Raw genomic sequence first — 26,618 nt, forward strand, 5'->3', positions numbered from 1 at the left:
TTAAAATTTCCCATGGTTTACATTTTGGAAATTTTGATATTTTCTTGTAACGATACCTCTTCTGTGGTATGATATTTAGAAGTATATCAGAGAAGATGTCATTGTAGATATATCAAAGAAATTTCTCATGTATCTAGATTTGAAAAGTTACATTGTCTTTATAAATCAAGTGATTCTTTTGATGTGATTTCAACCAACATCAACAGATGGCAACAGGGGACATCGGAAGGGTCTAACATTATTTAGAATGAGTATCAAGTGCTTTGAAATATCAAAAGAAAAATACACAACTGAGATGTATCATTTCTTCCTAGTTTGAAAAAAATAACACCCAGCCTTTACATATCAAAAGAAGTGATGGACCAGTCTCCCGGTCTTCGGTCCGTCTGTCAAATTTTACATGCACCCGCTGAAATTCTCACAGTCGAGTGTTGGGTCTCGTTAGGGAGTTTTTCCCAAATGTACGCGATGATGACGTGCCCATTAACAGGACGTAACATCTATTTTAAAATGCGTTTCCAAAGTGAATGCATGAGGACCTCCTATTTGTGTCGTATATCACTGGAAACGCCCGATTCCCCTGATTCTGCAGGATGTTAAACCGGGCATTTTATTTCTTTAAATAAATCATAAGCGTCGCATTTGCTCCGAGCTCTGTTCACCATCCCAAATGGCAATATTGTTACGGTTACGTCCTGTTAATGGGGCCCCACGTCATCATCGCGTACATTCGGGAAAAACTCCCTAACGAGACCTAAGGGCCGAACGCGCTAAACATGGCGGACGATTCAGAATTTTTGCGTAATGAGCAGGCAAATTTCCGCCGCTACAGCTCCAGATTAGCGTCTATGGTCTTCAGAAACGATGAAAATTTTAGAGTAGAACTTAATCAAATTCTGGATCAACTGAATGCGTTAGAATACGCTGTAAAAATTGCAGGCGATCAAGTAAGAACTGGTGGAAACTGTCTCTAATGTAATTGGCCGATAGATGGCGCCGTGACAACTTGGTTTATGGTGGCTTTATTTGTGTATTGTGTTTCGGGCTAATCTGACACTCTTGAGATCGGGAGGGAGGGGAGCCGAGTTGGAGAGGGGCAGCCAGAGCCTTGACAGCAGATGCCAGGATAAATTTTGGTGCCAATGTAAAGAAAGTCCTCTAATACTAGGCCTATACCTAGCTCTATCTTTCGCCAGTCGCCACTACTGCACTACTGCCACTAGTCTTAAAAAACTTACGACGTTAAAAGAATACTTCAAAGAAGCTTTCTGTATATAGGCCTATTTGGCGTAAATCCGATTGTCTCCGCCAATATACGTCGATGATTCATTCGACTAAGTCAAGTCGCCACACACTGTTATCATTTCAGTCAATCAATGACAATGTTCATCAGTTTACTTTAGTAATCAGTTGCCTAAAGTAACGTTACTGCGTGAAATACATTGACGCAGGCAGGCCTAGCTGCCATGGCCCAGAGCAAAGCTAAAACACATTGTCAGTGGCTATCAAAGCCATGTATTGTTATCTGGCCTGGTCTCTGGATATCACCAATTTTAGAATAATGTCAGCCAAGTTTTGCAAATTGAACACCAAACAAATGGTAGGTTTAATATGTAAAGTCACAGACTTAGTGAGCCCCCTTCGGGCTTTATGTCGGGAGCACCCCTGAACCCCCTACGATAGCTGATAGCTCTACCGTATACCCACTGCAATGGAGGGAACCCCCCCCCAACCCCCCTTTGTTGAGACCCTCCATAATGGCCCACAGATTCCCTGTCTTGTGGATGGCTGGCCTGTTGGTAGCCATAATTATTTTCATTGATAATTCTCAACATCATTCTTTTGCTTATTTCAGGATGCTTTCAGTGTGTTGTGCCAATGTTGCATGCTGGTCTCGACAAAAGATGAACTGTTGGTCACCAAAGTGTGTCAGCTGATTGTCAACATCACATCAAGACAACAGGTGAGGTGAATTCTATTCTATTGTTCTCTCCGTGAAAGTAAGAGCATAGTCAAGTCTTGTTCTTCTATAGAAGTGAAACAGTTTCAGATACGATTTAGTATTTGAAAGATTTCATCGGCTTCTGTTCCTGATATATTCGGCATATTTGGCTACTAGACATAGTATTAACCTTTTTGGCATGGCATTGAAAACCAAGGATTTCTTGTCATATTTGGTGGATACTTCTTCATAGTCGGAGAGGGAAATCTGTTAGGCTATTGCTTACAATTTTAAAGATGCTTTTCAAGCAGAGCAACAAAGTAAACTTACAGTCTCTTCCTTGCTATCAGTCATATCATATTTTAATCCCGAACTCCTAAAATCTCATTTTTCAACATTCTTGATCCAATTCATACAATCTTTTTCAGATTACATTGAACCAAAGCACATTTGATATCTTGTTGGAATATCTGGTGAATGCTGTGCAGATTTGTCACTCGTGGGCTCTCCCTGACATCCTCCGTGCACTAGGATCAGTCCTTTATGAAAATGGAGGCCGAGCTCAAAAGGTAGGATAAGACACATCAATCCAAATATGGTGTCAACAAAAGACACCAGAGACTGGTATCATTTAATGTGGTGTCAAAGGTGTTTCGTACTGAAATAGAACTGTCTTGGTATTGCTTTGGCAAGAAACCTTTTGAAATAATAAGCACACATCTTTTGAATATTATAAGTTGTGTGATTTTCTACAAATCTTGATTACACACTAATTGACAAAATTACAGGACAGGATCAAAGACAGAAATCTTATTCCCTTTACTGAGGGAGCACATCACCAAAAGTGCAAGGTCTTCGCAAGGGTGGCATGATGGTGATGATGATTACGACAGCTGTCTGTTCAAGAGGACTTCTATGCAGTCAGTTTTTAGATGAATATACTGTGCATGTTGTTTCAGTTCTTTGATGTCCTGATCGGATGGAAAGGTCTCCTCCTCAAGATGGCACATGTGGATGTCAAAGATGAAGGAATCCAGCGAGGTGCCCTCCAGTGCATTGAAAACATCTGCATGAGGTAGAATAGTTAAAAACCTTTTTTTTTCTTGCAAGCATGAGTAGCACTGAAAATGGAACTTTATCCAGGTCAAGAAGTGGAACTTACGAGCCATTAATTATTGGTGCCAACTCACTGTAGCAGTCTGCACTAGGATTGCGAGTAATCAGAAGTTATTTGTAGACCTATCTTTATCTTGATTATGATGAGTTCCTATTTGTGATTTTGCCAGAATACAAGCAAAGGACTGTGTCTCTTTATGTCTTCACATATACCTCTTGATCACATGTAATTTAATTGCTGTATTTGAAAGACTTTGAATCTATATGGAATTCAAGTTCATGTCTCATCTTATTGTATGTCTCATATTCCGCAGAACGGTTGGATATCCTTATCCAGATGATCAGTATGTGGCCACTTGCTTTCGAACATTCCTGCATTTTCTTCAATCGCCAAAGAGGGAGGGCTTAGATGATGTTAGTTACTGCCGGGTAAGCATTGTTCCGAGTATTTACTTCATTAGTTCAATACCCAATAAGTTAGTTCCTGTTGTCAAATTTATTGTCCTTCAATTCAACCTAGCAAGCTTTAAACTTTAAGCTGTATCTCGGTATTGATATGCCACCCATTTTTGTTCACCAGGAAAATGTACGGGGCACACTTGCACCTTGACTGTCTTATGTCCAACATTTGGCTTCAAACAAGATGACAGGACCAAATCTGACCTCAAAACTGCCTTTTTAGATATAATTAAACAGAAGGTTGCCTCTTATTTCAGCTACTTGTCTCATCTCTAAAAGGCCTCAACAACATCCTAACTTACAGTCCATTAATTGACCCAGACCAGCTCGGTGTTGTCTTAGCTGCTCTGAAGGTCTTCATGCTCCTTGGCTTGCCAGGATCCCCAGCTGCTACACAGCTGACTACCTTACATCCTACACCAGTAAGCCAGTATGACCCTAACCCTGCTCCATCCCCGAAGAGCCAGGAAGCAAGAGGTAGGGAAGAGGAGGAGGGTGGAAAGGGACAGAAGAAGAAGATGAGGAAGAGAAAGGGAGCGAGGAAAGGCAAGGAGGATGGGGAGCAGGAGGATATGGACCAGGTAGGGTGTTTTTTAATGAACAGAAATATATTGTGTCTGTAACATGGCAAAACTTCTACTGGTCCCAGCTGTTTTGGTTGGCTTGTACTTCACATTTTGTCCCTCTGGGCTTCAAGGTGGTAGGGTGTGTATATGGCAGAGAGATTTTTGTCTAATTTGCATTTTTCTTTGTGACTTTAGGTAGAAAGCCAAGTGTCATCCCTCAAACTCTTGGATAACTCAATGGGCCAGACAGACAATTTCCCACTCCAGCCTGCATGGAGGGTCAGCAGCTCGGATAGTGAATACTCTGACACTGAAGGTGGCCAGGCTTCAAAACTCAGATCATATCAGTCAAAGGTCAGACAGCTTGCATTAGGATGCCTGTTATCTATTGTGAAGGTAGGTTGTAATTTGATTCAAGGTGTACATGTGGGTGCTATATCCTACATGTAAGCTGAAAGCTTTAACTTCTCACGTTAGTGGCATTATGTATCTTCACTACTCTTCCATTTTGTAGTACATACATGTACGCCTAAACATGTATATGCATGTGCTTTTCGTAAAAGAAATGAGAGTAAGAATATGCCCTATTTATGTTCATTGCCTTGCAGAAAGTGGAAAGAAGGCGGATGTTTGGCTATTGGTCTCACTTCATTCCAGACATCCCTACCTCGCGAGGTAGTCCACCTCAACCCACTCTATTTACACCAATTCTAAGGGATCCAAGTTTTAAGGTAGGGGCTGTTTGACTTCTTCTTCATTTTGGGTTAGGACTTCGTATGTAGATAATAAGGCAAACACTAAAACAAAGCAAACACTGAATTTGGAGGCCTTCCTCCCTCTTGTCTGCTTTAAAAGTGTTTATTAAGACAGGATTATTTACCTATCTGACGGAGGTACAACCATCTCTCTCTGGGGCATTTGGCATAAAGTTGTCCTTTGGTGCATGCGGAATGATGAACAGACTCTTAACTGTGTTTGTAAGAAGTTCCTTGTACCACTTTCAGGTCCGGACCGGTGCCTTATTAGTTTTGACTGCCTTATTAGATGGATCAAAACAGTACCTGGCTGTGGCTGATGATAGGTATGTATCGAGAATTTTGAACTCCATTTCTCGAAAGTCCAATCCATTATCAATGCATACATATGCATACGAAGTTGTAGTGAGGTGTCAGTTAAACAATGTACCCAATAGTGGTCTTGTGCCAGAGTTCTTATGCAAGGCCAGAGCATCAGGTATTGGCACAACCTGGACATTGACTAGTGGACCTTGAGCAAGTCACTTTATTTCGATTGTCATGTCCTTTGAATGAGATGTAAAACTGAGATTCCTTCTTTCTGGTTACTATGCCAGTTAGGGCTTGCAAAATATTCCATCCAAGTGAGGAACATGTGTAACTTGTGAAGAATTCCTCCTCCTGGGTGAAGTCACTTGGCCAATTTCCCAATGAGGAAGGGGAATTTTGATTAATCCCTGTAGATGGCTCTGTGAGTCAAGTACCCAGAACTAAATATTATTATTTTCTTTCAGTGACCAACACAAGACTGCTTTCACACCATTTTCTGTGACCCTTGGCTTCATGATCAAAGAGATTCATCGTTGTCTGCTGCTGGCTTTATCTGCTGAGAATGCCTCTCTCACTCTAACTCAGCTCATCAAGGTAAAACTTGTGAAACAAATACACTTTATAATTAGCCAGTGGTGCTAGAGGGATTCATGTATCTTGTCTAAATCAGGGCAGGCTGCAAGTGATGCATGACAAAATCATGTGGCAAATATCGAGATGAGATAGTAGTACCAATATATCAGAAAGCCAAGATGACTTAATGAGAGTATGGTAATCGGAATTGTCAGATGAGTCTACAATACATACATACTTTTAAGTGCTTAATTAACCAGCCTTGAGTGCAGGCAGTTACCTGATGTTTGTTTACATTTATCAAAATTCAATCTGTAAATGATGGTATGTTTCTTTTCAGTGTCTTGGCACGTTAGTTGTAAATGTTCCCTACGGCAAGCTCAGGCCAGGTCTACTTGGTAGGATCGTGCGTCAAATAAAAGGATATCTAAATCATAGAGGTAAGAACACACATACAGGCAATGCACTTGTGGGCAAAAAGGAAGATGATGTTTTTTTTCTCTAACTAGCTAGATTTCATTTTAAACAGAAGCAGCGTACAATCTATGATTTTCATTTATTTTAAGTCAGACCAAGCCTAGCTGGATTTTGAGCATATGAGTACATTTACTACATGTAGCATAGGAAAGGCTTAATATTTGTGAGGCGACAGCCATGAAGACTGTTATGGGTTCTTAAGCTATATAACTTACTCAACACTCCTCTTTCAGATCCTAATGTACGAGTTGCCTGTCTGACGTGCCTTGGGTCTGTGTGCAGTGTCCAGGCACCCTTGCTGGAAGTTACACACATTCTCCAAGCTCAGCACCCATCTAATCAAGCAGTGGAGCCAAATCATATGAACAGCCCCAGAAAAGACAATGGTAGACTGAGGACTGAATCGCAAGGTGCTGAGTGCGCTCCTCCATCTCCTGGCCATCGGACACCGACAGATTCTGGCATAACGACGCCATCTTCTTCTTCCGGGTCGATGACACCGAGACTGGCAGACGTCAGGGGTGTGATGGAAGCTTCGTGGGTGACCAAGTATTGTATCATGAATGTGACACCGCAAGTCCTTAATAATGACCTGAGTGCATCTGGACGGTTATTGGCGTCCCAGGGTGCTGTGGAGCCACTGCCTGTGCGACTGGAATCTCTTCAAGTGTTGAATAAGCTTGTTAAACACTATTTTCCTTCTGTTAGGTAGGTTTGAGCAAAGTTTATGCCAAAATATTCCGAGGGTTTATCCAGTTGCTCTGGGTTAAAAAGTAACAAGGACTTAAATGTTAATATCAATTTCACTGTTGTAAGAACTGAATGGAAGAACAAAACCTACGGGTATTAGTGATCATGTACAGATGTGAATTTTTGTGCTGATAAATGTCGATGACTTCTCGTATCAAACGAATTGCTCTCAGGAAGTCAAACACTGTACGTAGACCTAGACATACTGTCCTTGAAGAGTGTATTCTTGTGTCAAAGGACTTATTTGTTTCTACATGTAGGTCCAATTTCCTCCTGCTGAAGCGTGTGGTGCAGTGCTGCCTAGAAGACCAGGAACACCCTGTCCAACTCCATGGTGCTAAACTTCTTGAAGAGTTGGGACAGACCTTGTTACCACCCCAGCACACAGACCTACCACTTCAAGCCCCACCCCACATGGATACTGAGCAATCGTTTGAATTCTGGATCGAAATATTGAACAGACCGCTCCTTGGAGCACTACAGAACCAGGAGAACAGTGCCCTCAGGGCCACTGGCTGTGATTGTCTCTCTACCATTGGTTCAGACGTGTTTGAAAAGTTACCAGTAAGTTATTACCCCTGTAATCTCTTGCTCAAATTTCTGATTTTTAGTTTGGCCGATTACAAGATATCTTTCAATTTTTCCAAACAGAATAATAGTTTTATTAACTCTTCTAACATTAAGATTCTTTTCAATCTCAGCTGGATAAGAGGATAATGTGTATCACCTTACTGCTTGGCCACACCAATGACGAAGATAAGAACGTCAAAGCGGCTGCGATTAGAGCTCTGGGGGTCTACGTGCACTATCAGTGTCTGAGGGAGGACGTGTCATTCATGGCAGACGTTGCTAATGCTATACTGGTTGCCATGGCAGATGCAAACATTGCTGTGAGAATGAAAGCGGCGTGGTCAATGGGGAACATCAGTGATGCTATTTGTTTGAACAAGTAAGTTACTTGGCCTAGTGATCCTTTTAGGGAAAAAGATTTCAGCAGTTTGATGACCACCACATGGATGTACCGGTAATACTGTCAAGTTCATGGTTCATACTGTGAGCATGTGAGAGGTACTGTACTTGTATTGGAAAACCTGTTCTTGGTCAAAAGGTCAATGTTAAGGGATACCTTTTTCTGACAAGAGGCTACCATTTTCCACTGGTCTGAATTTGCAGGGACCAAAATGATGCTGACTTCATTCTGGATTTTTCGGACATGTTACTCCAGAAGATGCTGACAGTTGCCGCCAAGGGTAGCCAAGATAATGATAAAGTCAAGTCGAATTCCGTCCGAGCGCTGGGGAATCTCCTACGCTATATGCCGGAACGCAGTCTGGAGAAGAGTAGTATGATGGCCACTATGGAACAGAGTGTACTTGCACTCATAAAGAATGTTGGAACTGGCACTATGAAAGTGAGTGATAATCTTGAATAAAACAAAACATAATCACTTGTGTAGTTCTTGTGCTGACATAAGTAAGTAACATGCAATAGCAGGTACACTTCAAGGATGTATCGTAAACTGTTGTTTGATACCAAAAATCATATCTATTTTGCAAATGATTTTGGCCTTGCTGTATGAGCGTTATCAGTGTAATCAGTACATTTGCACAAGGCATTGTAAGTAATGTATTTCTGTCCTGTCTGTTTTAGGTGCGATGGAATGCGTGCTATGCATTTAGTAACATGTTCAGGAATAACCTACTGCCACTTGGAAGAGCTAGCTGGACAGTGAGTATAAAACCCTCTTCAGCCAAACCCTAATATTTTGATATCCCGATATTCACTCTTATTGTACATGGAAAGTTTTCGGTTTTCAGCTACATGTAAGACATGATCAAGTTATTACCATGTATACCACTTATTCTTGAGTTGGCACGTGACTAAATATACATGTACATGTAGGTTTATGCATGAAAACACTGGTATTACGCCTTCCAGTTGGGGAAGAGACAAACTGCTAAGTAAGCGAGATGCTTTTCAAAACTTTTTCTAAATCGATGTCAGCTTATTCATATTTATGATTTTAGAGCAATGTCTACAGTGCTCTTTGCTCTGTTGTCAAAGAGAGCAAGAATTTCAAAGTGCGTATCAACGGTGCACTTGCCCTTTCCGTGCCAAAAGAACGTGGGCATTATGGTGATGCCTCACAATATGCTGTGATCTGGGAGAGCTTGGTAGCTGCATTGGAACTCTCTGAGTTAGTCCACGAGTACACAGAATATAGGTATAGGGATAACCTCTTAGATCAGGTAATTTGATAAAAGATATTCCAATTTACCAGAGTCGAAGTCAGACACACTGTGGCAAATATTCTTAGATCATCAATGGCTCTTTGACAGCTTGATCTCTTATCGATTTTATTACTGGTCATGCATTATCACATGAAGTGGTTTAGAATACAATGTATTCTAAGTCGATATTGACCTGTTTCAGGTTTGTGGTACGTTGGGTCATCTCTCCAGCATCATCCAGCTGTCTGATATCCCCACTCTTGGTGGATTAGTGAAGGATAAAGACCCCATTCTCAAAGATTACTTCACAAAATACAAACAAAGGAATGGGCAGAATCTTGAAAAGAGTAAGTACTTGTTCATGTTTATAATATGTAATATAAATGTAATGCATTGCATGATGTTATTGTAATTGGGGAAAATCAACTTTCCCTGTATGAAGACTTTCGGAACATCTTTAACTTTTATAAAATGCGTGAAAGCGAGGACAGGGCTTGTCTGGATTTTGAGCCAGCATGTTGGGTGTAATGATTACTTGCCATGTCCCAGAACAGTGAGCTATCACATATTTAACTTAAACTGGCTTTCCGATCGCTTGTCAACCTGATATTGGTGTTGTGACTGTGGCTTTTTCGTTTCAGTGACCATGCTATCCAAGACCTGTGCTCACCTAAAATCCCAGCAATCTGAGACCCAGGATGCCACTTCGATTGAAACCCTAGGCTTACTAATAGATGTGTACACTGTTGAAACTGGTAAGTCATTATCTCTGCAGATCTGCCAAGGGCAAATTATGACCTTCCAGATATTAGCTGTCTTTGTAAAATGACATCTTGTTCATCAAACTGGACAGTACAATAGGGTCTTATGTGTGAAGATACCTTAAACGTCTTTTTGAGAAAGTTTACGTTCAATGTTCAGAGTCAACCTACACGCGTTGATCGTGATTGGTCTACTCAAAGGATCTTAGTCTATGTTTCATTTTAAGACCTTCACCTCGATCATATTTAATTATTGCACTATTCACGTCATGTACTTGGTCTTAAATTTGAATACAATATTTCTCTTTTTCAGTGGTTGAATTGTCCGAAGAATCTCTGACTCCTGAGAAGACGATCATTTCATCCGGTTTCAGACAAGTTTATGATTAGGTGTGTTGGGCCTTGGAAATTACGATAAGACGATTCTCTCAGCCAAAGGAGGAGAAAATTGGATGAGTGCATCCTGAAACTCGCATATTACTGGATCAGTCCAGTGGCGGTGCTTGATTAGAGTACAATAAAATAATTGTCTTCCATTGGCCAATATCTATGTCCTACATCAAGCAGTCATGTGTGGAAGAGTTTTCGTGTAATGACTAGTTTTCACCAATACGTATCTGTAGACCCCCTTACGAGTGGCCATGTGATCAATTTTATTCATCTCATACAAATGTAGTTTTATTGTTCTTGTTCAGGAGCTGAAAAACATGAATGCCATAGCTTACATTGTGCTGATAAATTGTGATAGAAAATGGAATAAATATACATGTACCATATTCTGGTATTTTGCTGAAAGATTCTATTGTATTGTTTTGTTCCTTGACTTACTCATATCTTCACACTAAACCAGTGATAGGAAAGAGTCTTAACAAAGGCTGCTGACAGGATTTCTATGGACTGGCCCATACCCCAATGTAATGAAGATGGACAATGTCTGTCAGCCACATGCATACCCCAACATAAATGTATTTGATGTTCCTGGACTGAAGTGAATCATTTTTGGAGGGCAGATCCTTCATTGGACACCAGTCAGTGACAGCACACCATTCACTTTCGCCTTCCAAGGATTTGTCACTTTTGTCCTACATGTGCATCAACATGTACTCCTCAGCAAACAAGGTAAAGTCATTGGCCTACCAAAGACCTGACGTGATGACACAGTCATCAATGCAATTTTGACCCTTTGGCTTGGTTGTGCTTTATACTTGGTCAGATGTCAACCTGGACCATTGCGTTTGATTGTGATATTGTCTGGCTGGAATACCTGAAGATTCGTACAGAAAGACAGCATGGCAACCTTCAGTAATCAAATGAGTGGAAGCTCATCGCGAAATCTTTAATTTCATCACAACCAAGACCACTGATAATTGTACCAATTCAGGCACACTCGCCTGAGCCTATTCTTGTAAAATTGTGACATTGTCCCATTGATATAGCCTTCTTTTGTAGGATGACATGGGTAAGCCTCTCAAACGAAAAGAGTGGGAAGTCTCTTTGGCTGCACATTCACTGCTTTGTTGTCCCTATCCAGATCATCTACCAAAATGAGCTCGATACATGTACCTCACAGCGTAGATGGCAATGAAGAAAGGAACACTGTATTTAACTGATAAAACATGTTTATTGACAAGCAACATGTAGGGTCATATTATTGGTATCAATACTGAGACAAAAATATATTCAGCTATCATACTCCTTGCAAGGCATACGTGTATTCAGATTATTGGTTTCATACAGGGACCCTACAAGAAGTTTCAGTACCTGGTACAATCAGCAGTTGCTCAGGCTGAAGTGGCTTCTCAACGAAATCTTTACATGTAGACACAGAAAGATGACAAACGCAAATGCGTCATTGTTACATGTACATTCACTGCTGAATAGACAGATTTAAACCTTAAGGTGTCTATGTCCCAAGCCCAAAACTAAGCATAAAACATCCCAACTCCTTAGTATTTTCATTATCAACACCGTTGGTCAGACAATGGCAGAAACCTGCAGCCCAGGGTCTGATTCCACTACATGTAGCTGGATATGGCTGGCACCTCCGACACAAACAATGGAACACACTGTAAGATGTCTTTTCCTGACAAGCACAGACTGAACTAAATGAACAGACTCAAGTTCGTCCACCTTGGACAATGCTCACTGGCTTAGAGAATGTCTAGATAACCAGGAGAATAGATGTATCAATTTAAAGATATTTCCTTAGTTTTTTCAGCCTCATCTGTCCTCGGTTGTTTCATGTGACTCCTCAACAACATACAGTTTTTCAGAAATTTTCAGGGACTTTGTGCTGTTTACATCCGCTGGTCGAATGGTATATTCATTTTCTTCCTCTTCCTCTTCTTCTTCGCTCTCTTCCTCCTCTTCCTCTCCTGAAATATACCAAGTTCTATACATCACTTTCACAACTTTTGTTTTGTTTAGAACCGAAATCATTCTGATGTCTCAAGTAAGTTGTACAGCAGGGTAATCAATTCCCATATAACTTGTAAAAGGCTTGTTCACAAACATCCTTTAATTCTCAGCGAGGAAGTCCATTTTACTGAGATAAGGAGTAAATTTGGATGGTGTACTACGTAAGAGGAAACTTAAACAACAATCACTTACTAGAACATTCCCATACCAACCTTTATCCTTTTCTGTTGCCTTGGGTTTCTTTGACCTCTGCTTTTGCTTCTTTTTTTGTCTACAAGTTAAGAGATACGGTCACATTATGCGTACTTTTCACAAACATATACCGCACTCATGTTCAACATCAGTTTCATGACTTCAGAGTCAACTCAAGCCAACTACTTCTTTCACCCAAACATCAATCTTTTTTTTCATCTGACAATAGAGACAAAGCTCAACATTTTACAAAGCCTTATCATATGAAACATTCACACCTAGTTTTATAACAATTTGTCAATACCATTATCATTATAAAAATGAGGAACTGTTCATACCTTTTTGCTCTTTTCTTGGCTGTTCTTTCCTCTGCTGCTTTCTTATTCTGTTCAACTTTATCAACATACTCTTGATCCAATTTTTCCTAGAAACAAAAAAACCTTGAATAATTTTGTAGCCACAATTCAACACTGCTCATCTAACAACTGAGTGGAATGCACATTTTGCTCCTACTCACTGTGGTTAATCAGTTTTTGATTTCAGTTTCACAGGGTGTTTAAGACACGGTTTTAAGGCTTCACCTGCTGCATTCTGAAGACCACTAAATTTGGATTCTCACAATAACAAGTTTGGTCATCACCAATATGAAATGTGCAACTTCTGAACATTTCTATGGACCTACCCTTTCACTCTTTTCTGTATTGAATTTCTGCCTTGCATATTCCCTCCTCCTTATTCCTCTATAGACATGAAATTCACCACTTCCAGCACCGGCACTAGATCCTGCGAACAAATTGACCTTTTTAAATCTAGGTATTCAGTAACAACTTTAACATGATTTAAGCTTACTATGCCACTTACAATGCATTAAAGTCAATCATTTTATCTACCCTGGACAGCGAGTCAGATCGCTTATGATGACAAAGATTGAAATCACTTCTTCAGTTGAATTGGCCCACTCTTCACAACGAGCAACCCCCAAAGATTTATGAAAAGTTAGTAGTTACACTGTACTCACCCCATACATTTCGGACAAATTCTGGAGGTGCTCTTGGTGCCTTTTCTTGGGGGCCATCAGGAATCACTACAGGTTTATCCTATAAAATTAAGTACATTGGGCCTATGACTTTATCAAACTATTTTGTCAATCATAAACATTGCATGTTCAATATGAGATCCGACATGGTGTTTGGCAGATCCCTTTGCATTGTCATGTGAGTCATGAGAAGAGTGGCAAATGGAAACGAAGCAGGCAAAATGTATATCGTGGCGAATTGGGGGCGGGTTCAAAATTTGACATTAGAGTAGGTTAGTCGTCTACCAAAATTGGGAATCAACCACAATACTAAAATACCAAAAGCACAGAGTAAACAGGTACAGTACAGTGAGTGAGAGTTTTTTTATCAATTGCCTAGGTCTGTCCGGAAAAAGATACTAAATAATACGTCCGATTATTGTAATGTATGTGTGCAGCACAGAAAAGAAGCTACCTTAAACATTGATTACATCATAACTAACGCTACAGGCAATCAATTTCTTTTAAAATTGTCACACCAATGGACAAGAAAGCAAGTATCAACATACGGGTTTGTTCATTAATTTCTGAAGCTTGAGGCGCTGTATCTCAGCTGGAGTTTGGGGAACAATTACAACTTTTTCTTCTTTGGCCGCCATGATGGATCACGTTGAAATGAGAGTAATTGACGTCTAATTAAACAGTTAACGAATTATGATTTTACCACAGATATGGTAGATATACTAATATCAAGTGTATCATTCATCAAATGTAATAAATAAAATCTAAATAACAATTCAGGCCGAATTTTCAGCGCCCCCTATCCGCAGATAAGATATAAACAAACTCCCCCAACAAAGAAGACATCTCAACAAAAAACAGGTGTTCAAAAGCATCCAGCCTTGAAAATCGCCTATGATTTTTCGCTGAGCTGACTTATTGTGTCAGAGAAATAGAAGGTATGCCATGAATAATCCCATCACCCTGTCAGTGTCTTTATGATTTTGGATTTTGTGAGAGTGTTCATCTTCTTTAGTTTTTTTCTCATCACTGACACTGGTCATCCTCCAATCCATGGGCATGGCATTGTCATGATGTCCTCGGTGATCAAGTGATCTCGCCAATCAATGAGTGTCAGTGTCAGTCTTCGGTCACGTCAGTCAGTGATTAACATACTGATGGAAGTGATGGTGGCATGTCATGATGACTAGATCATGAGTCCTGCACTTGGTCGTGAGCAGCAACATAAAGTACCGGATGTTCTCTCTTCAATTCTAAGTTTAATAGTCATGAGTGACAGCATGCATGATTCACCTTCACAGTGATCCTGTCTGCATGGTTCTCATTTTGATTTTCACTCTGTCTTTCAGCATGGATGGGTTCAAGAACTTCAAGAAGCTGGACGATGATCTGCAGCGGGTCATCGAGAAGGAGGAAACCAGCAGCTCCATGACAAGCGAATCAGATGAAACAAAACACGCCATGATGGACCATCGTCAACATCTAAAGCATCTGCTTCATACAAACAAATTTCAGATATCTGTTGTGATTCTGGTGATCTTGGACTGCATCATCGTGATCGCAGAATTACTCATAGATTTGAAGGTGTTTGAGACTGGAGGTGAGGAGAGCATCCATGAAAGTCTCGCACCGCACATTCTCCATTACATCAGTATTGCCATTTTGAGTATCTTCCTTGTGGAACTTGGCATAAAAATATATGCGTTTAGACTGGAGTTCTTTAAAAGTAAAATGGAAGTGTTTGACGGAATCGTGGTTGTGTTGTCTTTTGCTTTGGATATTGCATTTGCAAATGAGGAAGGGATCATTTCAGGACTTGGACTTTTTATTGTGCTGCGTTTGTGGAGAGTGACACGAATACTGAATGGTAAGTGGATGATGCTGATTGTAACTTCCTGGTACCACACACTTCGGAGTACTTGAATATGTTGAATGGAAAAATTGCATATCATAATTAGCATGTTAACTGGTTCACCCTCTTTTCTCGACAAGGATGATTCTGGTTACAATGTAGTTCATTAGAAGAGTCTATTCATGATAGTCAAGGGTGTAAAGGTTGAGATAAACATCCCACCCAAAACCTCATTTGATTTTCCAGAGTGTAAATTTCTTCTGTTACAGTTTGAGAATAGCTCGGGTAGTTTGAAAGTCATTCAGTGCTCTATTTCTTGTTCTTACCCTCTGTTTTCTCCTTTCAGGCATTGTAATATCAGTAAAGGTGCAAGCAGAGAAAAAACTGGCTCGTGAACGCTGTTCAAGGCAAGCGGTTGAACAGGAGTTGTCCAAGTTTAGGGAGTATTGTTCAGCACAGGAGAGAGAAATTGAGATTTTGCAAGGTCTTCTAAAAAAACATGGCATCGAGTTTCAAAAAATGGAAAAGCCAGTTGTGATCAACAAAATTGATGTGGTGGCAGAAGTCAATGAGTTTATTGAAAAAACAAACAATGAAAACTTTAGTAGTGCTTGAGTTATCTTCTCGATGACATAAGACAATGAACAATTTTTGAATCAACTTCAGAAAAATCATGGATGCATTTTTTATGGAAATTTGTGCTTTTATTCTGCCAATTTTGATGAAAATTGTATATCAACATACATGTGGTTTCTGTTAAATGCTCAGAATGATATGATTGTCAGTGTTTCAAAAATGCTGATGGTATCTTAGTCTGAAGGTTGCGTCAACCTCAAAACATACCATGGACCCTTCGAAATACACTCAATTTTATCGAGGACATGATGGAAAGAGATTGCTTACATGTAGGCTAACGTTATTACTAATGTATTTTTTTGAAGAGTTTCATTGCAAAACACGATCCATCCAATTTTGCTTTTTGAGAGAAATTTCTTCAAGTTAGAAATTTTAAATTGAAAATGCATTGGACTTAAGTAATCCTTATTCTGTTGGCCTGATTGCTCTGAAATAAGGAAGACAGTGAAAAAACTAAATAATATGTACTGGTATGGTTAATTTTGTGATTAATGTTTTCATTTATATAAAGTTGTTGCCATACATGTCTACACACTTCTGATGCAAATTCTTATAAAGAGTTTGAAATCAGTGAAGCATTGTGGTCTATAGTTCATTTATAACAGCGCTCATTATTTTAGGCAGATCAACCAAAAAAGTTTTGTGCTAAGCTTGATATATTTGATACGTTTTTGTTCAAAAGCTCCACATGCGCACAGGTTTACCTTTGTCACTCCTGTATTGGTAGTGCTATTCAATAATACATGTATTACTATATGTATTGTAAAGTTGTAGATAATTTTTGTAAACAATTATTACAATACGACTGATAAGTAGATTGTCAATGTACAATGTACTTTGTTAATTCTGTTCTGGTCAGTTCAGGATGTTGACACTGATTCCTGATAACTGTCTTCAATTTAGGACGACTTTGTTATCAATGGAGGACAGGTTTGTTATCAGAAGTCCGAAATCCTTAACTACATGACAAGAATAGCTTTAACTAAATTGGTTCATAGACAACCATCATTTCTAATGTGTTCTTGATAAAAAATCCTTGTGAATAAATACTCCCATATGATAGGGGTCTTGAGAATTGAAGGGGGGGGGATTGTGAGGAATTCCTAGACAGGTACATGTATTCATGTAAATAGAGGGGTTTATATAAAATTTGGTAACATCTTCATTGGCTTTTGCTGCGATGTTTGACTTCGAGGTATGGAATTAGTGATCCTTGATGTTATTCAGCAAATTACAGGGATTACCTCCAACCAAGTATTAGAACATCATTTAGTTAGATTTACTAAATAGTATTCAATCAAACTATATGCTCAAAACTTTATAAGTATTCTCCATATTCAATGTTGTTATTTGATGAACCAGCCAAAGTTATAGAACCTTTTGAAATTGTGTCACTGATTACTGCATTGGATTTGCAGAGTAACCAATTTTTGACGAATTCACAAGCTAAGACGAAAGGTGTTAAAGGCCTTATTTCACTTGTGTCCCCAAAGGGTATTTGGTAATTCAAACAGTGCTGCGGTGATCACAGCAGGGAAGTGCTTCAGTGGAATGAGACCTTGAAAATATTGGTTTTTCATTCCTTGCACATTTTCAATTGGGGTATATCAGGAGGAAATTATTCCATCCCCGAATCTCAAATTTTTTTGTTTCATAAGGAGATCTTAACACCCTCTTGAATAATTTGAAGTTTTATGAAAAAAAATTTACAGTGACATAAGGTGGAAAAAATTAAAATGGTAGTGTAAATATTCAAATATGGTGCATATGGTGTTGTTGATGTCGATGGAGGGGAATATCAAATTCTTAAAATGCTTGGGCATTTTTTACCAAGATAAAAGTAATTTGTACAGATTACCATTTATATTGTAAAAATAAATTTTGCATAAATTTTACGCAACCTACTGCTTCCTGTTGCTCTATTCCTTTGTCTGCAGAATCAAAAGCAAAGAAGGTGCTGAAAGAATTTCTGTATATTCCTTCTGAACACCTGTTGTGTGTATAGCATTTGATCAATTGATTGGGTTGATGGAATGATCAGGGACGATTGATTGATCTTCAAGTGCCTGTGGTGGTCAACCACATACCTCACCTTTACATAACTTGCCAGGTACTGCCGTTTTTACATGTACATGTACATGGATATGGTGTGTATGGATCGTGTTATTCCCGCTTGAGCTATTTTGGCCAACAGCTTGTACGTACATGCTGTAGGGACCTTTCTCACCATCTGGCTGAAATAGAGCCCCGGGGTTGTTGAATTTTGATGTTCAGGACCATCATCAAGTTGTTAGCTGTATCAGATATGGTCTGAAGAACATGCAAGGTAGTTTCATCAGGTTGTCCTCCCAATCAAGGAATATTGTTACGACGAGGGAAGTCAAGACGGTAACCCTCCATAATTGAGCAGGCTAGCAGTCCTTGACAAACATTCATTCGAAGAGAGCATGTTGGTACATCGCCGATAGAGACGGACTTTCATACCACTTATTCCGATTGGTCTTCAATCAAAGCACTTACAGTAACTCATTATCCCAGCTCAAGTCAGGACACCCACCATTTTAAAGAGTTGCCGTTCTGTTCACTCCTGTCATGTCTTGCCTGTTATGCAGCCTAATGTTACTCCAAGATACAGGGTTGTTGATGTACTGGATACATGTACCCAGTCACATTTCATCAGGATTCAGGATGAGCAGTGGATTAAAAGCCCCCATTAGGATTGACAAGGCCTTCTCTAAACGCAGTGGTGGGACAGATACACCCTTTCCCCTCTTATACCCCATGGAAACCCATTGTGTGCTCTGACAAAACAAGACGAAAGACATTTTTAATACTGAAAATAGATTTATTTGATTCACAAGATTGAGTGGACAGCATGGAGTATTCATGTGGATGATTTTGAAAAATTGTACTTTAGAAAAAACAATGTACAAAAACATGTACATACTGTTCACAAGAGCAAATCGCTGGCACTACTTACATGTATGGCAGTTTAATCAGGCTTTGACTAATATAATAGCAATGCTGCAATGAGTAATGATGGCTAGGTTGAACAATATTTTGATATGTGAAAGTATTAAGCAAAGGACTAGTAATCTAGAAGATGTCATGAAGTAAAGGTTTTTAAAGGGAGACAATAGATAGAATTCAAGTGGGCCAGATTTACTAAACCAAGCAGTTGATAGCTGTCTCTCCTATCGCATTGTCCCTTGTGCGAGGAGGATTTCTAATCACAACCGGGTAGTTTAACCAAATAGCACCAACAGAACCTTGTACCTCCTGCCTCAAAAATCCCCTTAAAGTTATGACACAGTGCCTGGCATGCCAGATGATATACAAGCATTGTCAAATCCAAGCTACATGTACATGTAGTACAATTATTACAAACAAACAAAAAAGCATTATGAAAGCTAGTGTTTCATCACCATCAAGGATAGCTCTAATCTATTGTTGTTACTAACCATGGACCTACTAACACTCTACGTCTATGATTTCAATAATAATTTGTCACTCCCATCATGAATATTATCAAGAAACAGAAAGACTAATGGAATGTAGAAATATCATGTCAGTGTGTGAAATTATTGTGCAAGTGCAAAAGAATATCCTGATGAAAAATTTAAAAATTGTGAGACTGGGTAATTCAGACTAAATCGGTTTAACATGTTTAACACAGAATTATACAATATCCCATTTGCAATAAAATTTCACAAGTATTTCATGATAACATTGAGCTAACACCTATTAAACTTGACAAACCAAAGATATCAAGTTTCAACATTTTTACAGCAAATCTTTACTTAATCTTCTTTGTCTCACGCTTCTGAGAAGGCTTCAATGAATCGTTAGATTTCTCCTCAACAGGCATGAAGTATTCACTGCTCATGAGACATCTGGCAGCCATGAGCTGAGGAATGATCAGCAGTGGGAGGTTGATCGCCAGGAAGGGCAACATTGAGTCAAAGGTCATGGGGATCCGGTGGATGTACGGGGTCCTGTCATGTATGGCTGAGCCAATGTGGGATATCTGTGCCTGGAAATGATAAGATGATCAACGAAAATCATTTCGCTGTGACTACAGGAATGAAAAGCAGTGTGGCTCCATTCTACTTACTCTTTAATTGCAATCTATAACCTGCCCCAAAAAATTGTTTTGGCAACTTGTTCAATATAGAAAACCCTCACTCCTTCGACAGGACACCAGTGACTGTTCATGGACATTGACCAAGAAGTGTGTGGTTATTAGTTTAGCCCTGTGGCACTACACCCAAGTGAGCCGAGTTCCATATAAGCTTACCTGTATCGCTGCTCCAGCATGGACCATCGCCCAGTCTGGCATCCAGCTGCAACCAGGGACGACCAGGCCATACATTGCCATACAGTAGTAGGGAATGAAGTAGAACATGTACACCAGCATCTGTAGTATGCAGAAAGACGATGTGTGTCAGCTAAGGTCAAACTACTTGCAACATAAACTGTTAAGAAGTTTTCATAAAATGGGTACCACAAATGGAAGGAGCAGAACTCTTAGAGAAATTAACAATGCATGTGTATCAGTCATTTTTAAAAGAGTATCAAATAAACAGAAAATGTTCATTAAACTAGTGTTACATTACCTGCAACATTGGGTATGATGTGGGATCTGTCAAGTATGGTTCTACATCCCTGATGTACCATGGATTACAACCGAGAACAGTCTGAAAAAAGATTGATGATTTTGAAATACATTACAAATGGCGGTCATCTTGGTCAAAGTCATGTACTGGCATGCACCTTTGACAGGTACTCTCCATTGAACCTACCCATCGTAGCAGCAGTTGAAAACTGCCTTGAACCAACTGCTTGTTTATCAGGTGGAGTAAATCTTATCATAATCACTCTATGATTGCGCTAGTAACAGCCACCCACACTGATTTACAGTGACACTCGATGAACAAATAGTCACAAGCAACAAGTCATTTACTTACGAATCCCCTGAACATTGCCAACACCAGAGATGCAGCCAAATACAGGATGAGCAACATATCCACAGGTCTTTTCCAGATTGGAGAATACTCAGTTTGAGACTGGAATGCAAAAACAAAGAAGGAATAAGACTGGCAGTGCTTTTCACAATCAAACAACTGGTCAAGACCTTTAAAAGTGGATTATTTACCTGTTTCTTGGGAATGGTAGCCTTGGGCCTCTCATTGAGAAAACGAGCAAGGGCATATATTGGAACAATCACATATGGAACGTTGAGAAGGAAGGACCACTTCACACCATATTTTCCTGGCAACAGAAAAGTAATGTACATGTAGTGAAACAACACTGTACAGATGCTGCTTGTTTGATTCCCGAAAATAAATTTTGACAAAATAAATTGGATCTATTTTTTAGCAGATCTGATGTGAGATACTCACATTGCAAAGATTATTGTTTAGTGTGTCAAGTTAAATTCTCAATCTCTATTTCACAGCATCACCATACAGTGTTATAACTTACCAATTACATTTCCTGGCAGGAAGACAAACAAGCTATGGCCAATAGAGCCAACCCAGTAGAGACCGCAGTCACGGAAGTCTTGGCTGGAACAAAAATGAGGACTATGGATGCTGAATACTACCAAATCATAAGTCATGGCGTCAGTAAACTTCGAATTACTTCGTTTGAATAAATCATGGAAACATCACGGGAGGCAAGGCAAAACAAAGTGATACCAGATAAGCAAAGATTCAATGTTCTCTACATACAATATGCTTGAAGTTTAAACAAGTCAAAGGGGCAGATAAGCAATGGACTTTTTCTAAATGAATCACAAAGTTTGAGGAAAATCAAACGTGAAAAGGTGTTTTTTTGAGTAGGTCATCACGCGTTTGTTTTTGAGGTGGGCTGAGGTAGCATGATGCAAGGCAATCGCGCTGACTTACTTTCGGTCCATAGCCCACAGCATTATTAAGTACATAGCATAGTGTCCAATACCATCCCAATAACAAGCAAGGATTCCCATTGAAGATGCCAAATAGGGCTCCCCATCCTTCAGGTAGAACTCCATGATACCCGTCACCCAGCCATCATTCTCCAAACTTAAGAACAAGTCACACACTGAACTGAAGCAGCAAATGCTGAAAACTTAAAAGCAAAATAGCAAGCTATAAGAAATGAAGCCTCAACTTACTTCCAAGCCATAGCAGAGAGCATCATGAGGTACATGACATAGTGTCCTATACCATCCCAGTAGCAGATCAAAGTTCCATGGGCAGATTTAAGGTATGGTTCACCATCTTTCAGATAGAATGACACAAAGCCGGACAGAACACCATCATTTTCCAAACCAATCAGAAGGTCAATAACTGAACTGAAGCAGCAGATACTGAAAACTAATACATGAAAACCATAATAGTATAGATTGTTAGGCCATATTGAAATCCACTGACAGACTTGTCTTGTCAATTTCGACAGGAGGGATTAACATAGGTAAATACTTCTTTGGAGTTGGAGATTGGTTGTGAGGTGTCAACAGTGACACTGCAAGTGACACGGACAGTGTCACACAATCACAGCGATGAGTGGCATGCATTTTGTCATGTGTGCACTCTGACTCAAGTAAAGCTAAAAAACTCAGTATGTCTATCAAAAAAACAGACCATCTCACCATAGAAAAGTGGGTCACTAAGCTTCTTCTTGTTGTCAGCAAGCACGTAGGTCAAGACAACAATTGCAATCAAACTGATCACTCCAGCAGCAAAAACGTATTTTTCGTCGAGAGATGCTGCCATCAAATTCAACATATACGCGATGGGTATCCCAGTAAGGGAAGCCAGGAAAACAGCAGTCGATGCAGAAAGACCCATTGTAACGTGCAGATTCGTATTTTCGAGCAATTAAGTGGAGAAAAGGATGACTTTTAGTAGTTTTTCAAGGATAAAACTGTTTGACTTTTGGACCTGGCAACCATGTTGTCAAACTCGTGCTCGGCTACTCATACCAGTACCAAACGCCACCTATGACCAGCAAATACAACCAGCTTTGTTAAGGGACCATCTCATCATCACTAATGTCTGCGTGTGTGTGTGTGTGTGTGTGTGGGGGGATCTTGTACAGTAGAACCTCTCTATTAAGGACACCCATGGGACTGACAAGTTCTGTCCTTAGTAGGTGTCTTTAATAGACAGGTGTCCTGATTAGAGGTCAAATTGAATGGAAACAACCAATTTGGGACCAAACAAGTGTCCTTAATAGAGAGGTTTTCCTTAATAGAGGGGTGTCCGCTAAGTTCCACTGTATTTAGTAAGAGATTTCTAAAATAACCAGCCATTCATACATACGACCCTGCTGGTTTAGCCCACAGACTCATGCCGGAGGTATTCCACACCCGAGCCCACAGTTCCGAAAGATTAGCGAAAAGATACCCCGACAGTGACTAACCAGGGTTTATCAGGTCACTCTGAATGAATGGAATTGAGGAATTGATGAGATGTTATACCCTTAATGAATGCTGGAAAGGAGGGCGACCTTCTCATAGAGACCTATGACATTCAATATGTCAGAGATTAAGGGCAAAATTATCCAGCTATCGGCTGCCCAGTCACCTCCTATTCTACATAAGTAGTTCCCATCAACAAATTGCACCAAAAAAAGTAAAAATTTAAAATCTGACTGAATTATCGCGATTTTCCGACGTTGACTCCGATAGCTCTCCACGCATCGACTCTTTCCAAGGTTTCTAGAGGTCTTAGGTCTTTAAAAAGGTCTTTGGTTTCTAGATACCCCATGGAACGATGCACTAATATAAACTAGGAACTACCCTGATGGCGTTTGATGACCCCGCAACAGCGACGCCGATAAATGGAAATGACGTTGCGTCTTAATAGCGGGGTGATGCGAAATGAGATCTCGGCGCGCACTCACGTGGCGGGAAAGGTCTTCGCGCCAGGACTTGCGCGAACTGAAAATAACGAATAACGCGTTTTTCTACTGTCTAAGAGCTGAAACAAAATTGGAAAAGTATCAGACACGTTCAGAAAAATAGTTTCCTGATAAACCAACAGAAGAACAAACACACTACAATAATAATGGCAGAGAGCGGAACGAGATATTAAAAATCAGCAAAGTTTAGCTAAATCATAGTAATTTGTCATCGCTTCTTTGTGTAAACTTCAATAATGATCTCCCTAGTATAGCCTGTTTGAGACCGCGCTGACTTTGTTGGCCCGTCGCTATCTGGCCACGTGTTGGCATGGCGCGTAGCATCTAAAACGCTCCGGACGCAGTAGACCGGCTTCGTCCCTCAATACATGTATAAGGATATCCAATTAGGATGACGCAATGGACTGCCCAGGGAGTCTAATCGCATCGGGATCCCGTGACAAATGGGATGTTTTATGCGGGTTTTGCAGTTTAGGATCCAATAAGCCTCATTAAAGACGGAAGAAAGGTAGCAAAGTATGAGTATCTACATGAATTTCTATATATTGAAGGGGTGGTGATACAATCCGATAGGTTGACCTACTGCTTGTATTGCAGTGCTAAAGTGGTACATGTTTATATAAAGTATCGCCTTGGTCACATAGGTTGGTTACTCTAAGGTCTCGCATACACAGCACATCGGCATAACCTACCTGTAGTGCATATCAATGTATCTTCAATACAGAGATAGAGAGATGAAGGCCTAAGCCTGGTAGTCCTGGCATGCACAATCAATTACTGTAGAACCTCTCTATTAAGGACACCCTTGGGACTGACAAGTGCTGTCCTTAATGGAGAGGTGTCCTGATTAGAGTCAAATTGAATGGCAACAACCACTTTGGGAACAAAAACTAGTGTCCTTATTAGAGAGGTTGTCCTTAATAGAGAGGTTGTCCTTAATAGAGAGGTGTACGTTAATGGAGGTTCCACTGTATCTATTAGAAAAAGCTTAGAGTGAAGTGATGATGAGGCTTTTTTCTGGTCAAAATATACATGATTTGGCCATTACAGGAGATTGCAGGTCAGTTACTGGGTAGTGATGACATGATGTGGCATTGAAAAAGTGTAATTATATGTGGCTTCCCTAACAAGTTTTTAATGTGTTTTTCTATCAATCTAGGTGAAGATGAACCAGTGGAAAGATTATATGCGCAGTCAATGACACAGAAAATGCTGAACTATGAATGGTCACACACCCAGCAACCAAACAGGTAACCAAAACACTTTGCAGCTCTTGTCTGGAGCTAGCTGGTGTGATCAATATTAAACACTATTGTAATGATTACTGCCCATGCAGTAATGAGCTGTGCTCCTGCAAAAGCAGTATATTGATAGCATGGTGTAAGTTTGAGCGCTGTTGCCCATTATTCCACACTGATGAGTGTTCAGTGTACACACTTGGAAATTTAGAGTCAAGTCCCAAGTTACACTTAATGAAAAATCAAAACATCGATGCTTTCAGCAAGTACTGAGATAATTTGCAGCCCAGCACTAACAAAGATTATTGCATTCCTGTTTTAAGAGCAGTTATCTTCGAGGATATTTAAAGAAATTTAATGTATGCAAATGTTAGGGCAAGTCTTACATAATGTTTGCTGTGTGATTTCTTTATTGTTCTCATTTCTTGCCATCAGAGCATTTCATTCCCAATCATCTAATTTTGCTGAATGTGGCTTGTCCATCATCACCTGCTGGGGTTATGCTTAGCTTGTAGCTTATTCAATTCACAGAGACTGCCTCAGAAATACAATTCCTACTCCAAATAATGGACTGCAAGTCAAGTTAATTGATATTGAACGATTTTCTGAATAGAGAGGTTGATGCAGAATCGCTGTATGAATTGACGGTATTGACCAAAATGTAAATGGGAAATTGAATTACCTGGTAACTTTGATTTGCTGCATAAAAAAAGGGAATGATTATCTCCGAGTTGAATGTACAACTTGCAAATGACTTGGAGTCTATGTAATGGTAATATCAGTTCTGGCAATTTTGGGTCTATATACAGTAGAACCTCTCTATTAAGGACACGATCGGGACTGACAAGTACTGTCCTTAATAGAGAGGTGTCCTGATTAGAAAGGGCAATTTGAATGGAAACAACCAATTTAGGACCAAAAGTAGTGTCCATAATAGAGAGGTGTCCGCTAAGGGAGGTTCCACTGTAATTTTGATAAATTGAAATTGAATATGCATATCATCTGTCTGGTATCATTGGTTCTCTTTGAAGAAACTAAAACATCTTAGGGTGCCTCTATTGGACTTGATTAGCACTGTGGAATTGATACCCAGCTACTATTATGGTAAGATGTGACCGTTGGTACCAAGAGGAGGTAACCTTAATTTGGTTGCAAACCTTGTTTTTTAATTGATGATTTCAATTTTGATGGTTGGATCCTTCCTGGCATGTCTGCATTGTCTCAATTTATCTAGGTAAATGTAGCTGCCTTACTGTGAGATTAAACAATCAGAAATGTAATTCCGATACTGTCCCGACAACTTATAAGGTCTCACATGCAACCATGCATTATTTAGAACATGCGCATGCATTACAGTAGAACCTCTCTTAGTGGACAACTCTCTATTAAGGACAGCACT

The 26,618-nt window shown here is 39.8% G+C and overlaps 4 protein-coding genes across 8 annotated transcripts; 2 read left to right on the forward strand and 2 right to left on the reverse strand.

The window, feature by feature from the left end:
* Positions 1-773: 773 nt before the first annotated feature.
* Positions 774-10,721, forward strand: LOC135483103 (HEAT repeat-containing protein 6-like). 2 transcript variants are annotated; one of them, XM_064763632.1, is made up of 20 exons: positions 774-947; positions 1,856-1,963; positions 2,371-2,511; positions 2,902-3,017; positions 3,373-3,487; positions 3,775-4,098; positions 4,279-4,479; positions 4,692-4,814; positions 5,088-5,164; positions 5,612-5,741; positions 6,061-6,160; positions 6,431-6,905; positions 7,208-7,511; positions 7,649-7,896; positions 8,121-8,358; positions 8,598-8,675; positions 8,975-9,196; positions 9,381-9,525; positions 9,820-9,933; positions 10,253-10,721. In XM_064763632.1, exons 1-20 carry the CDS (start codon positions 777-779, stop codon positions 10,327-10,329), a joined length of 3,507 nt encoding a protein of 1,168 aa, XP_064619702.1. In that variant the 5' UTR covers positions 774-776; the 3' UTR covers positions 10,330-10,721. The 2 variants fall into 2 exon arrangements, with proteins under 2 accessions (XP_064619702.1, XP_064619703.1); XM_064763633.1 differs by lacking the exon at positions 8,975-9,196.
* An 819-nt stretch (positions 10,722-11,540) lies between these two features.
* On the reverse strand, positions 11,541-14,229 carry LOC135483797 (PRKR-interacting protein 1 homolog). 2 transcript variants are annotated; one of them, XM_064764840.1, is made up of 6 exons: positions 14,134-14,229; positions 13,568-13,646; positions 13,232-13,332; positions 12,888-12,973; positions 12,570-12,628; positions 11,541-12,314 (listed from the first exon to the last, which is right to left on the reverse strand). In XM_064764840.1, the coding sequence occupies exons 1-6, from the start codon at positions 14,221-14,223 to the stop codon at positions 12,160-12,162; spliced, it is 570 nt and encodes a 189-aa protein (XP_064620910.1). In that variant the 5' UTR covers positions 14,224-14,229; the 3' UTR covers positions 11,541-12,159. The 2 variants fall into 2 exon arrangements, with proteins under 2 accessions (XP_064620910.1, XP_064620911.1); XM_064764841.1 differs by having other exon boundaries at positions 12,550-12,628.
* Positions 14,230-14,398: 169 nt separating this feature from the next.
* On the forward strand, positions 14,399-17,963 carry LOC135483798 (voltage-gated hydrogen channel 1-like). 2 transcript variants are annotated; one of them, XM_064764843.1, is made up of 3 exons: positions 14,399-14,523; positions 14,935-15,452; positions 15,784-17,963. In XM_064764843.1, the coding sequence occupies exons 2-3, from the start codon at positions 14,936-14,938 to the stop codon at positions 16,050-16,052; spliced, it is 786 nt and encodes a 261-aa protein (XP_064620913.1). In that variant the 5' UTR covers positions 14,399-14,523; position 14,935; the 3' UTR covers positions 16,053-17,963. The 2 variants fall into 2 exon arrangements, with proteins under 2 accessions (XP_064620913.1, XP_064620912.1); XM_064764842.1 differs by lacking the exon at positions 14,399-14,523 and adding an exon at positions 14,671-14,697.
* Positions 17,964-18,897: 934 nt separating this feature from the next.
* On the reverse strand, positions 18,898-23,008 carry LOC135483799 (transmembrane 6 superfamily member 1-like). 2 transcript variants are annotated; one of them, XM_064764845.1, is made up of 8 exons: positions 22,708-23,008; positions 21,983-22,184; positions 21,558-21,640; positions 21,229-21,344; positions 21,041-21,139; positions 20,690-20,770; positions 20,371-20,490; positions 18,898-20,106 (listed from the first exon to the last, which is right to left on the reverse strand). In XM_064764845.1, exons 1-8 carry the CDS (start codon positions 22,904-22,906, stop codon positions 19,870-19,872), a joined length of 1,137 nt encoding a protein of 378 aa, XP_064620915.1. In that variant the 5' UTR covers positions 22,907-23,008; the 3' UTR covers positions 18,898-19,869. The 2 variants fall into 2 exon arrangements, with proteins under 2 accessions (XP_064620915.1, XP_064620914.1); XM_064764844.1 differs by lacking the exon at positions 21,983-22,184 and adding an exon at positions 22,231-22,432.
* Positions 23,009-26,618: the final 3,610 nt, after the last annotated feature.

This window comes from Lineus longissimus, chromosome 2, assembly GCF_910592395.1.
Source record: "Lineus longissimus chromosome 2, tnLinLong1.2, whole genome shotgun sequence".
NCBI lineage: Eukaryota > Metazoa > Nemertea > Pilidiophora > Heteronemertea > Lineidae > Lineus > Lineus longissimus.

Coding starts and splice junctions, on each gene's coding strand:
- LOC135483798 (XM_064764843.1), top strand. CDS start 14,936: ATGGATGGGTTCAAGAACTTCAAGAAGCTGGACGATGATCTGCAGCGG. Junction 15,453..15,783: donor AGTGACACGAATACTGAATG/GTAAGTGGATGA, acceptor TTCTCCTTTCAG/GCATTGTAATATCAGTAAAG.
- LOC135483797 (XM_064764840.1), bottom strand. CDS start 14,223: ATGGCGGCCAAAGAAGAAAAAGTTGTAATTGTTCCCCAAACTCCAGCT. Junction 13,333..13,567: donor ATTTGTCCGAAATGTATGGG/GTGAGTACAGTG, acceptor ATTTGTTCGCAG/GATCTAGTGCCGGTGCTGGA. Junction 12,315..12,569: donor GGCAACAGAAAAGGATAAAG/GTTGGTATGGGA, acceptor GGTATATTTCAG/GAGAGGAAGAGGAGGAAGAG.
- LOC135483799 (XM_064764845.1), bottom strand. CDS start 22,906: ATGGGTCTTTCTGCATCGACTGCTGTTTTCCTGGCTTCCCTTACTGGG. Junction 22,185..22,707: donor TAGTGACCCACTTTTCTATG/GTGAGATGGTCT, acceptor TTTGCTTTTAAG/TTTTCAGCATTTGCTGCTTC. Junction 21,345..21,557: donor CCTGCCAGGAAATGTAATTG/GTAAGTTATAAC, acceptor TTCTGTTGCCAG/GAAAATATGGTGTGAAGTGG.
- LOC135483103 (XM_064763632.1), top strand. CDS start 777: ATGGCGGACGATTCAGAATTTTTGCGTAATGAGCAGGCAAATTTCCGC. Junction 4,480..4,691: donor GCCTGTTATCTATTGTGAAG/GTAGGTTGTAAT, acceptor ATTGCCTTGCAG/AAAGTGGAAAGAAGGCGGAT. Junction 9,197..9,380: donor GGGATAACCTCTTAGATCAG/GTAATTTGATAA, acceptor GACCTGTTTCAG/GTTTGTGGTACGTTGGGTCA.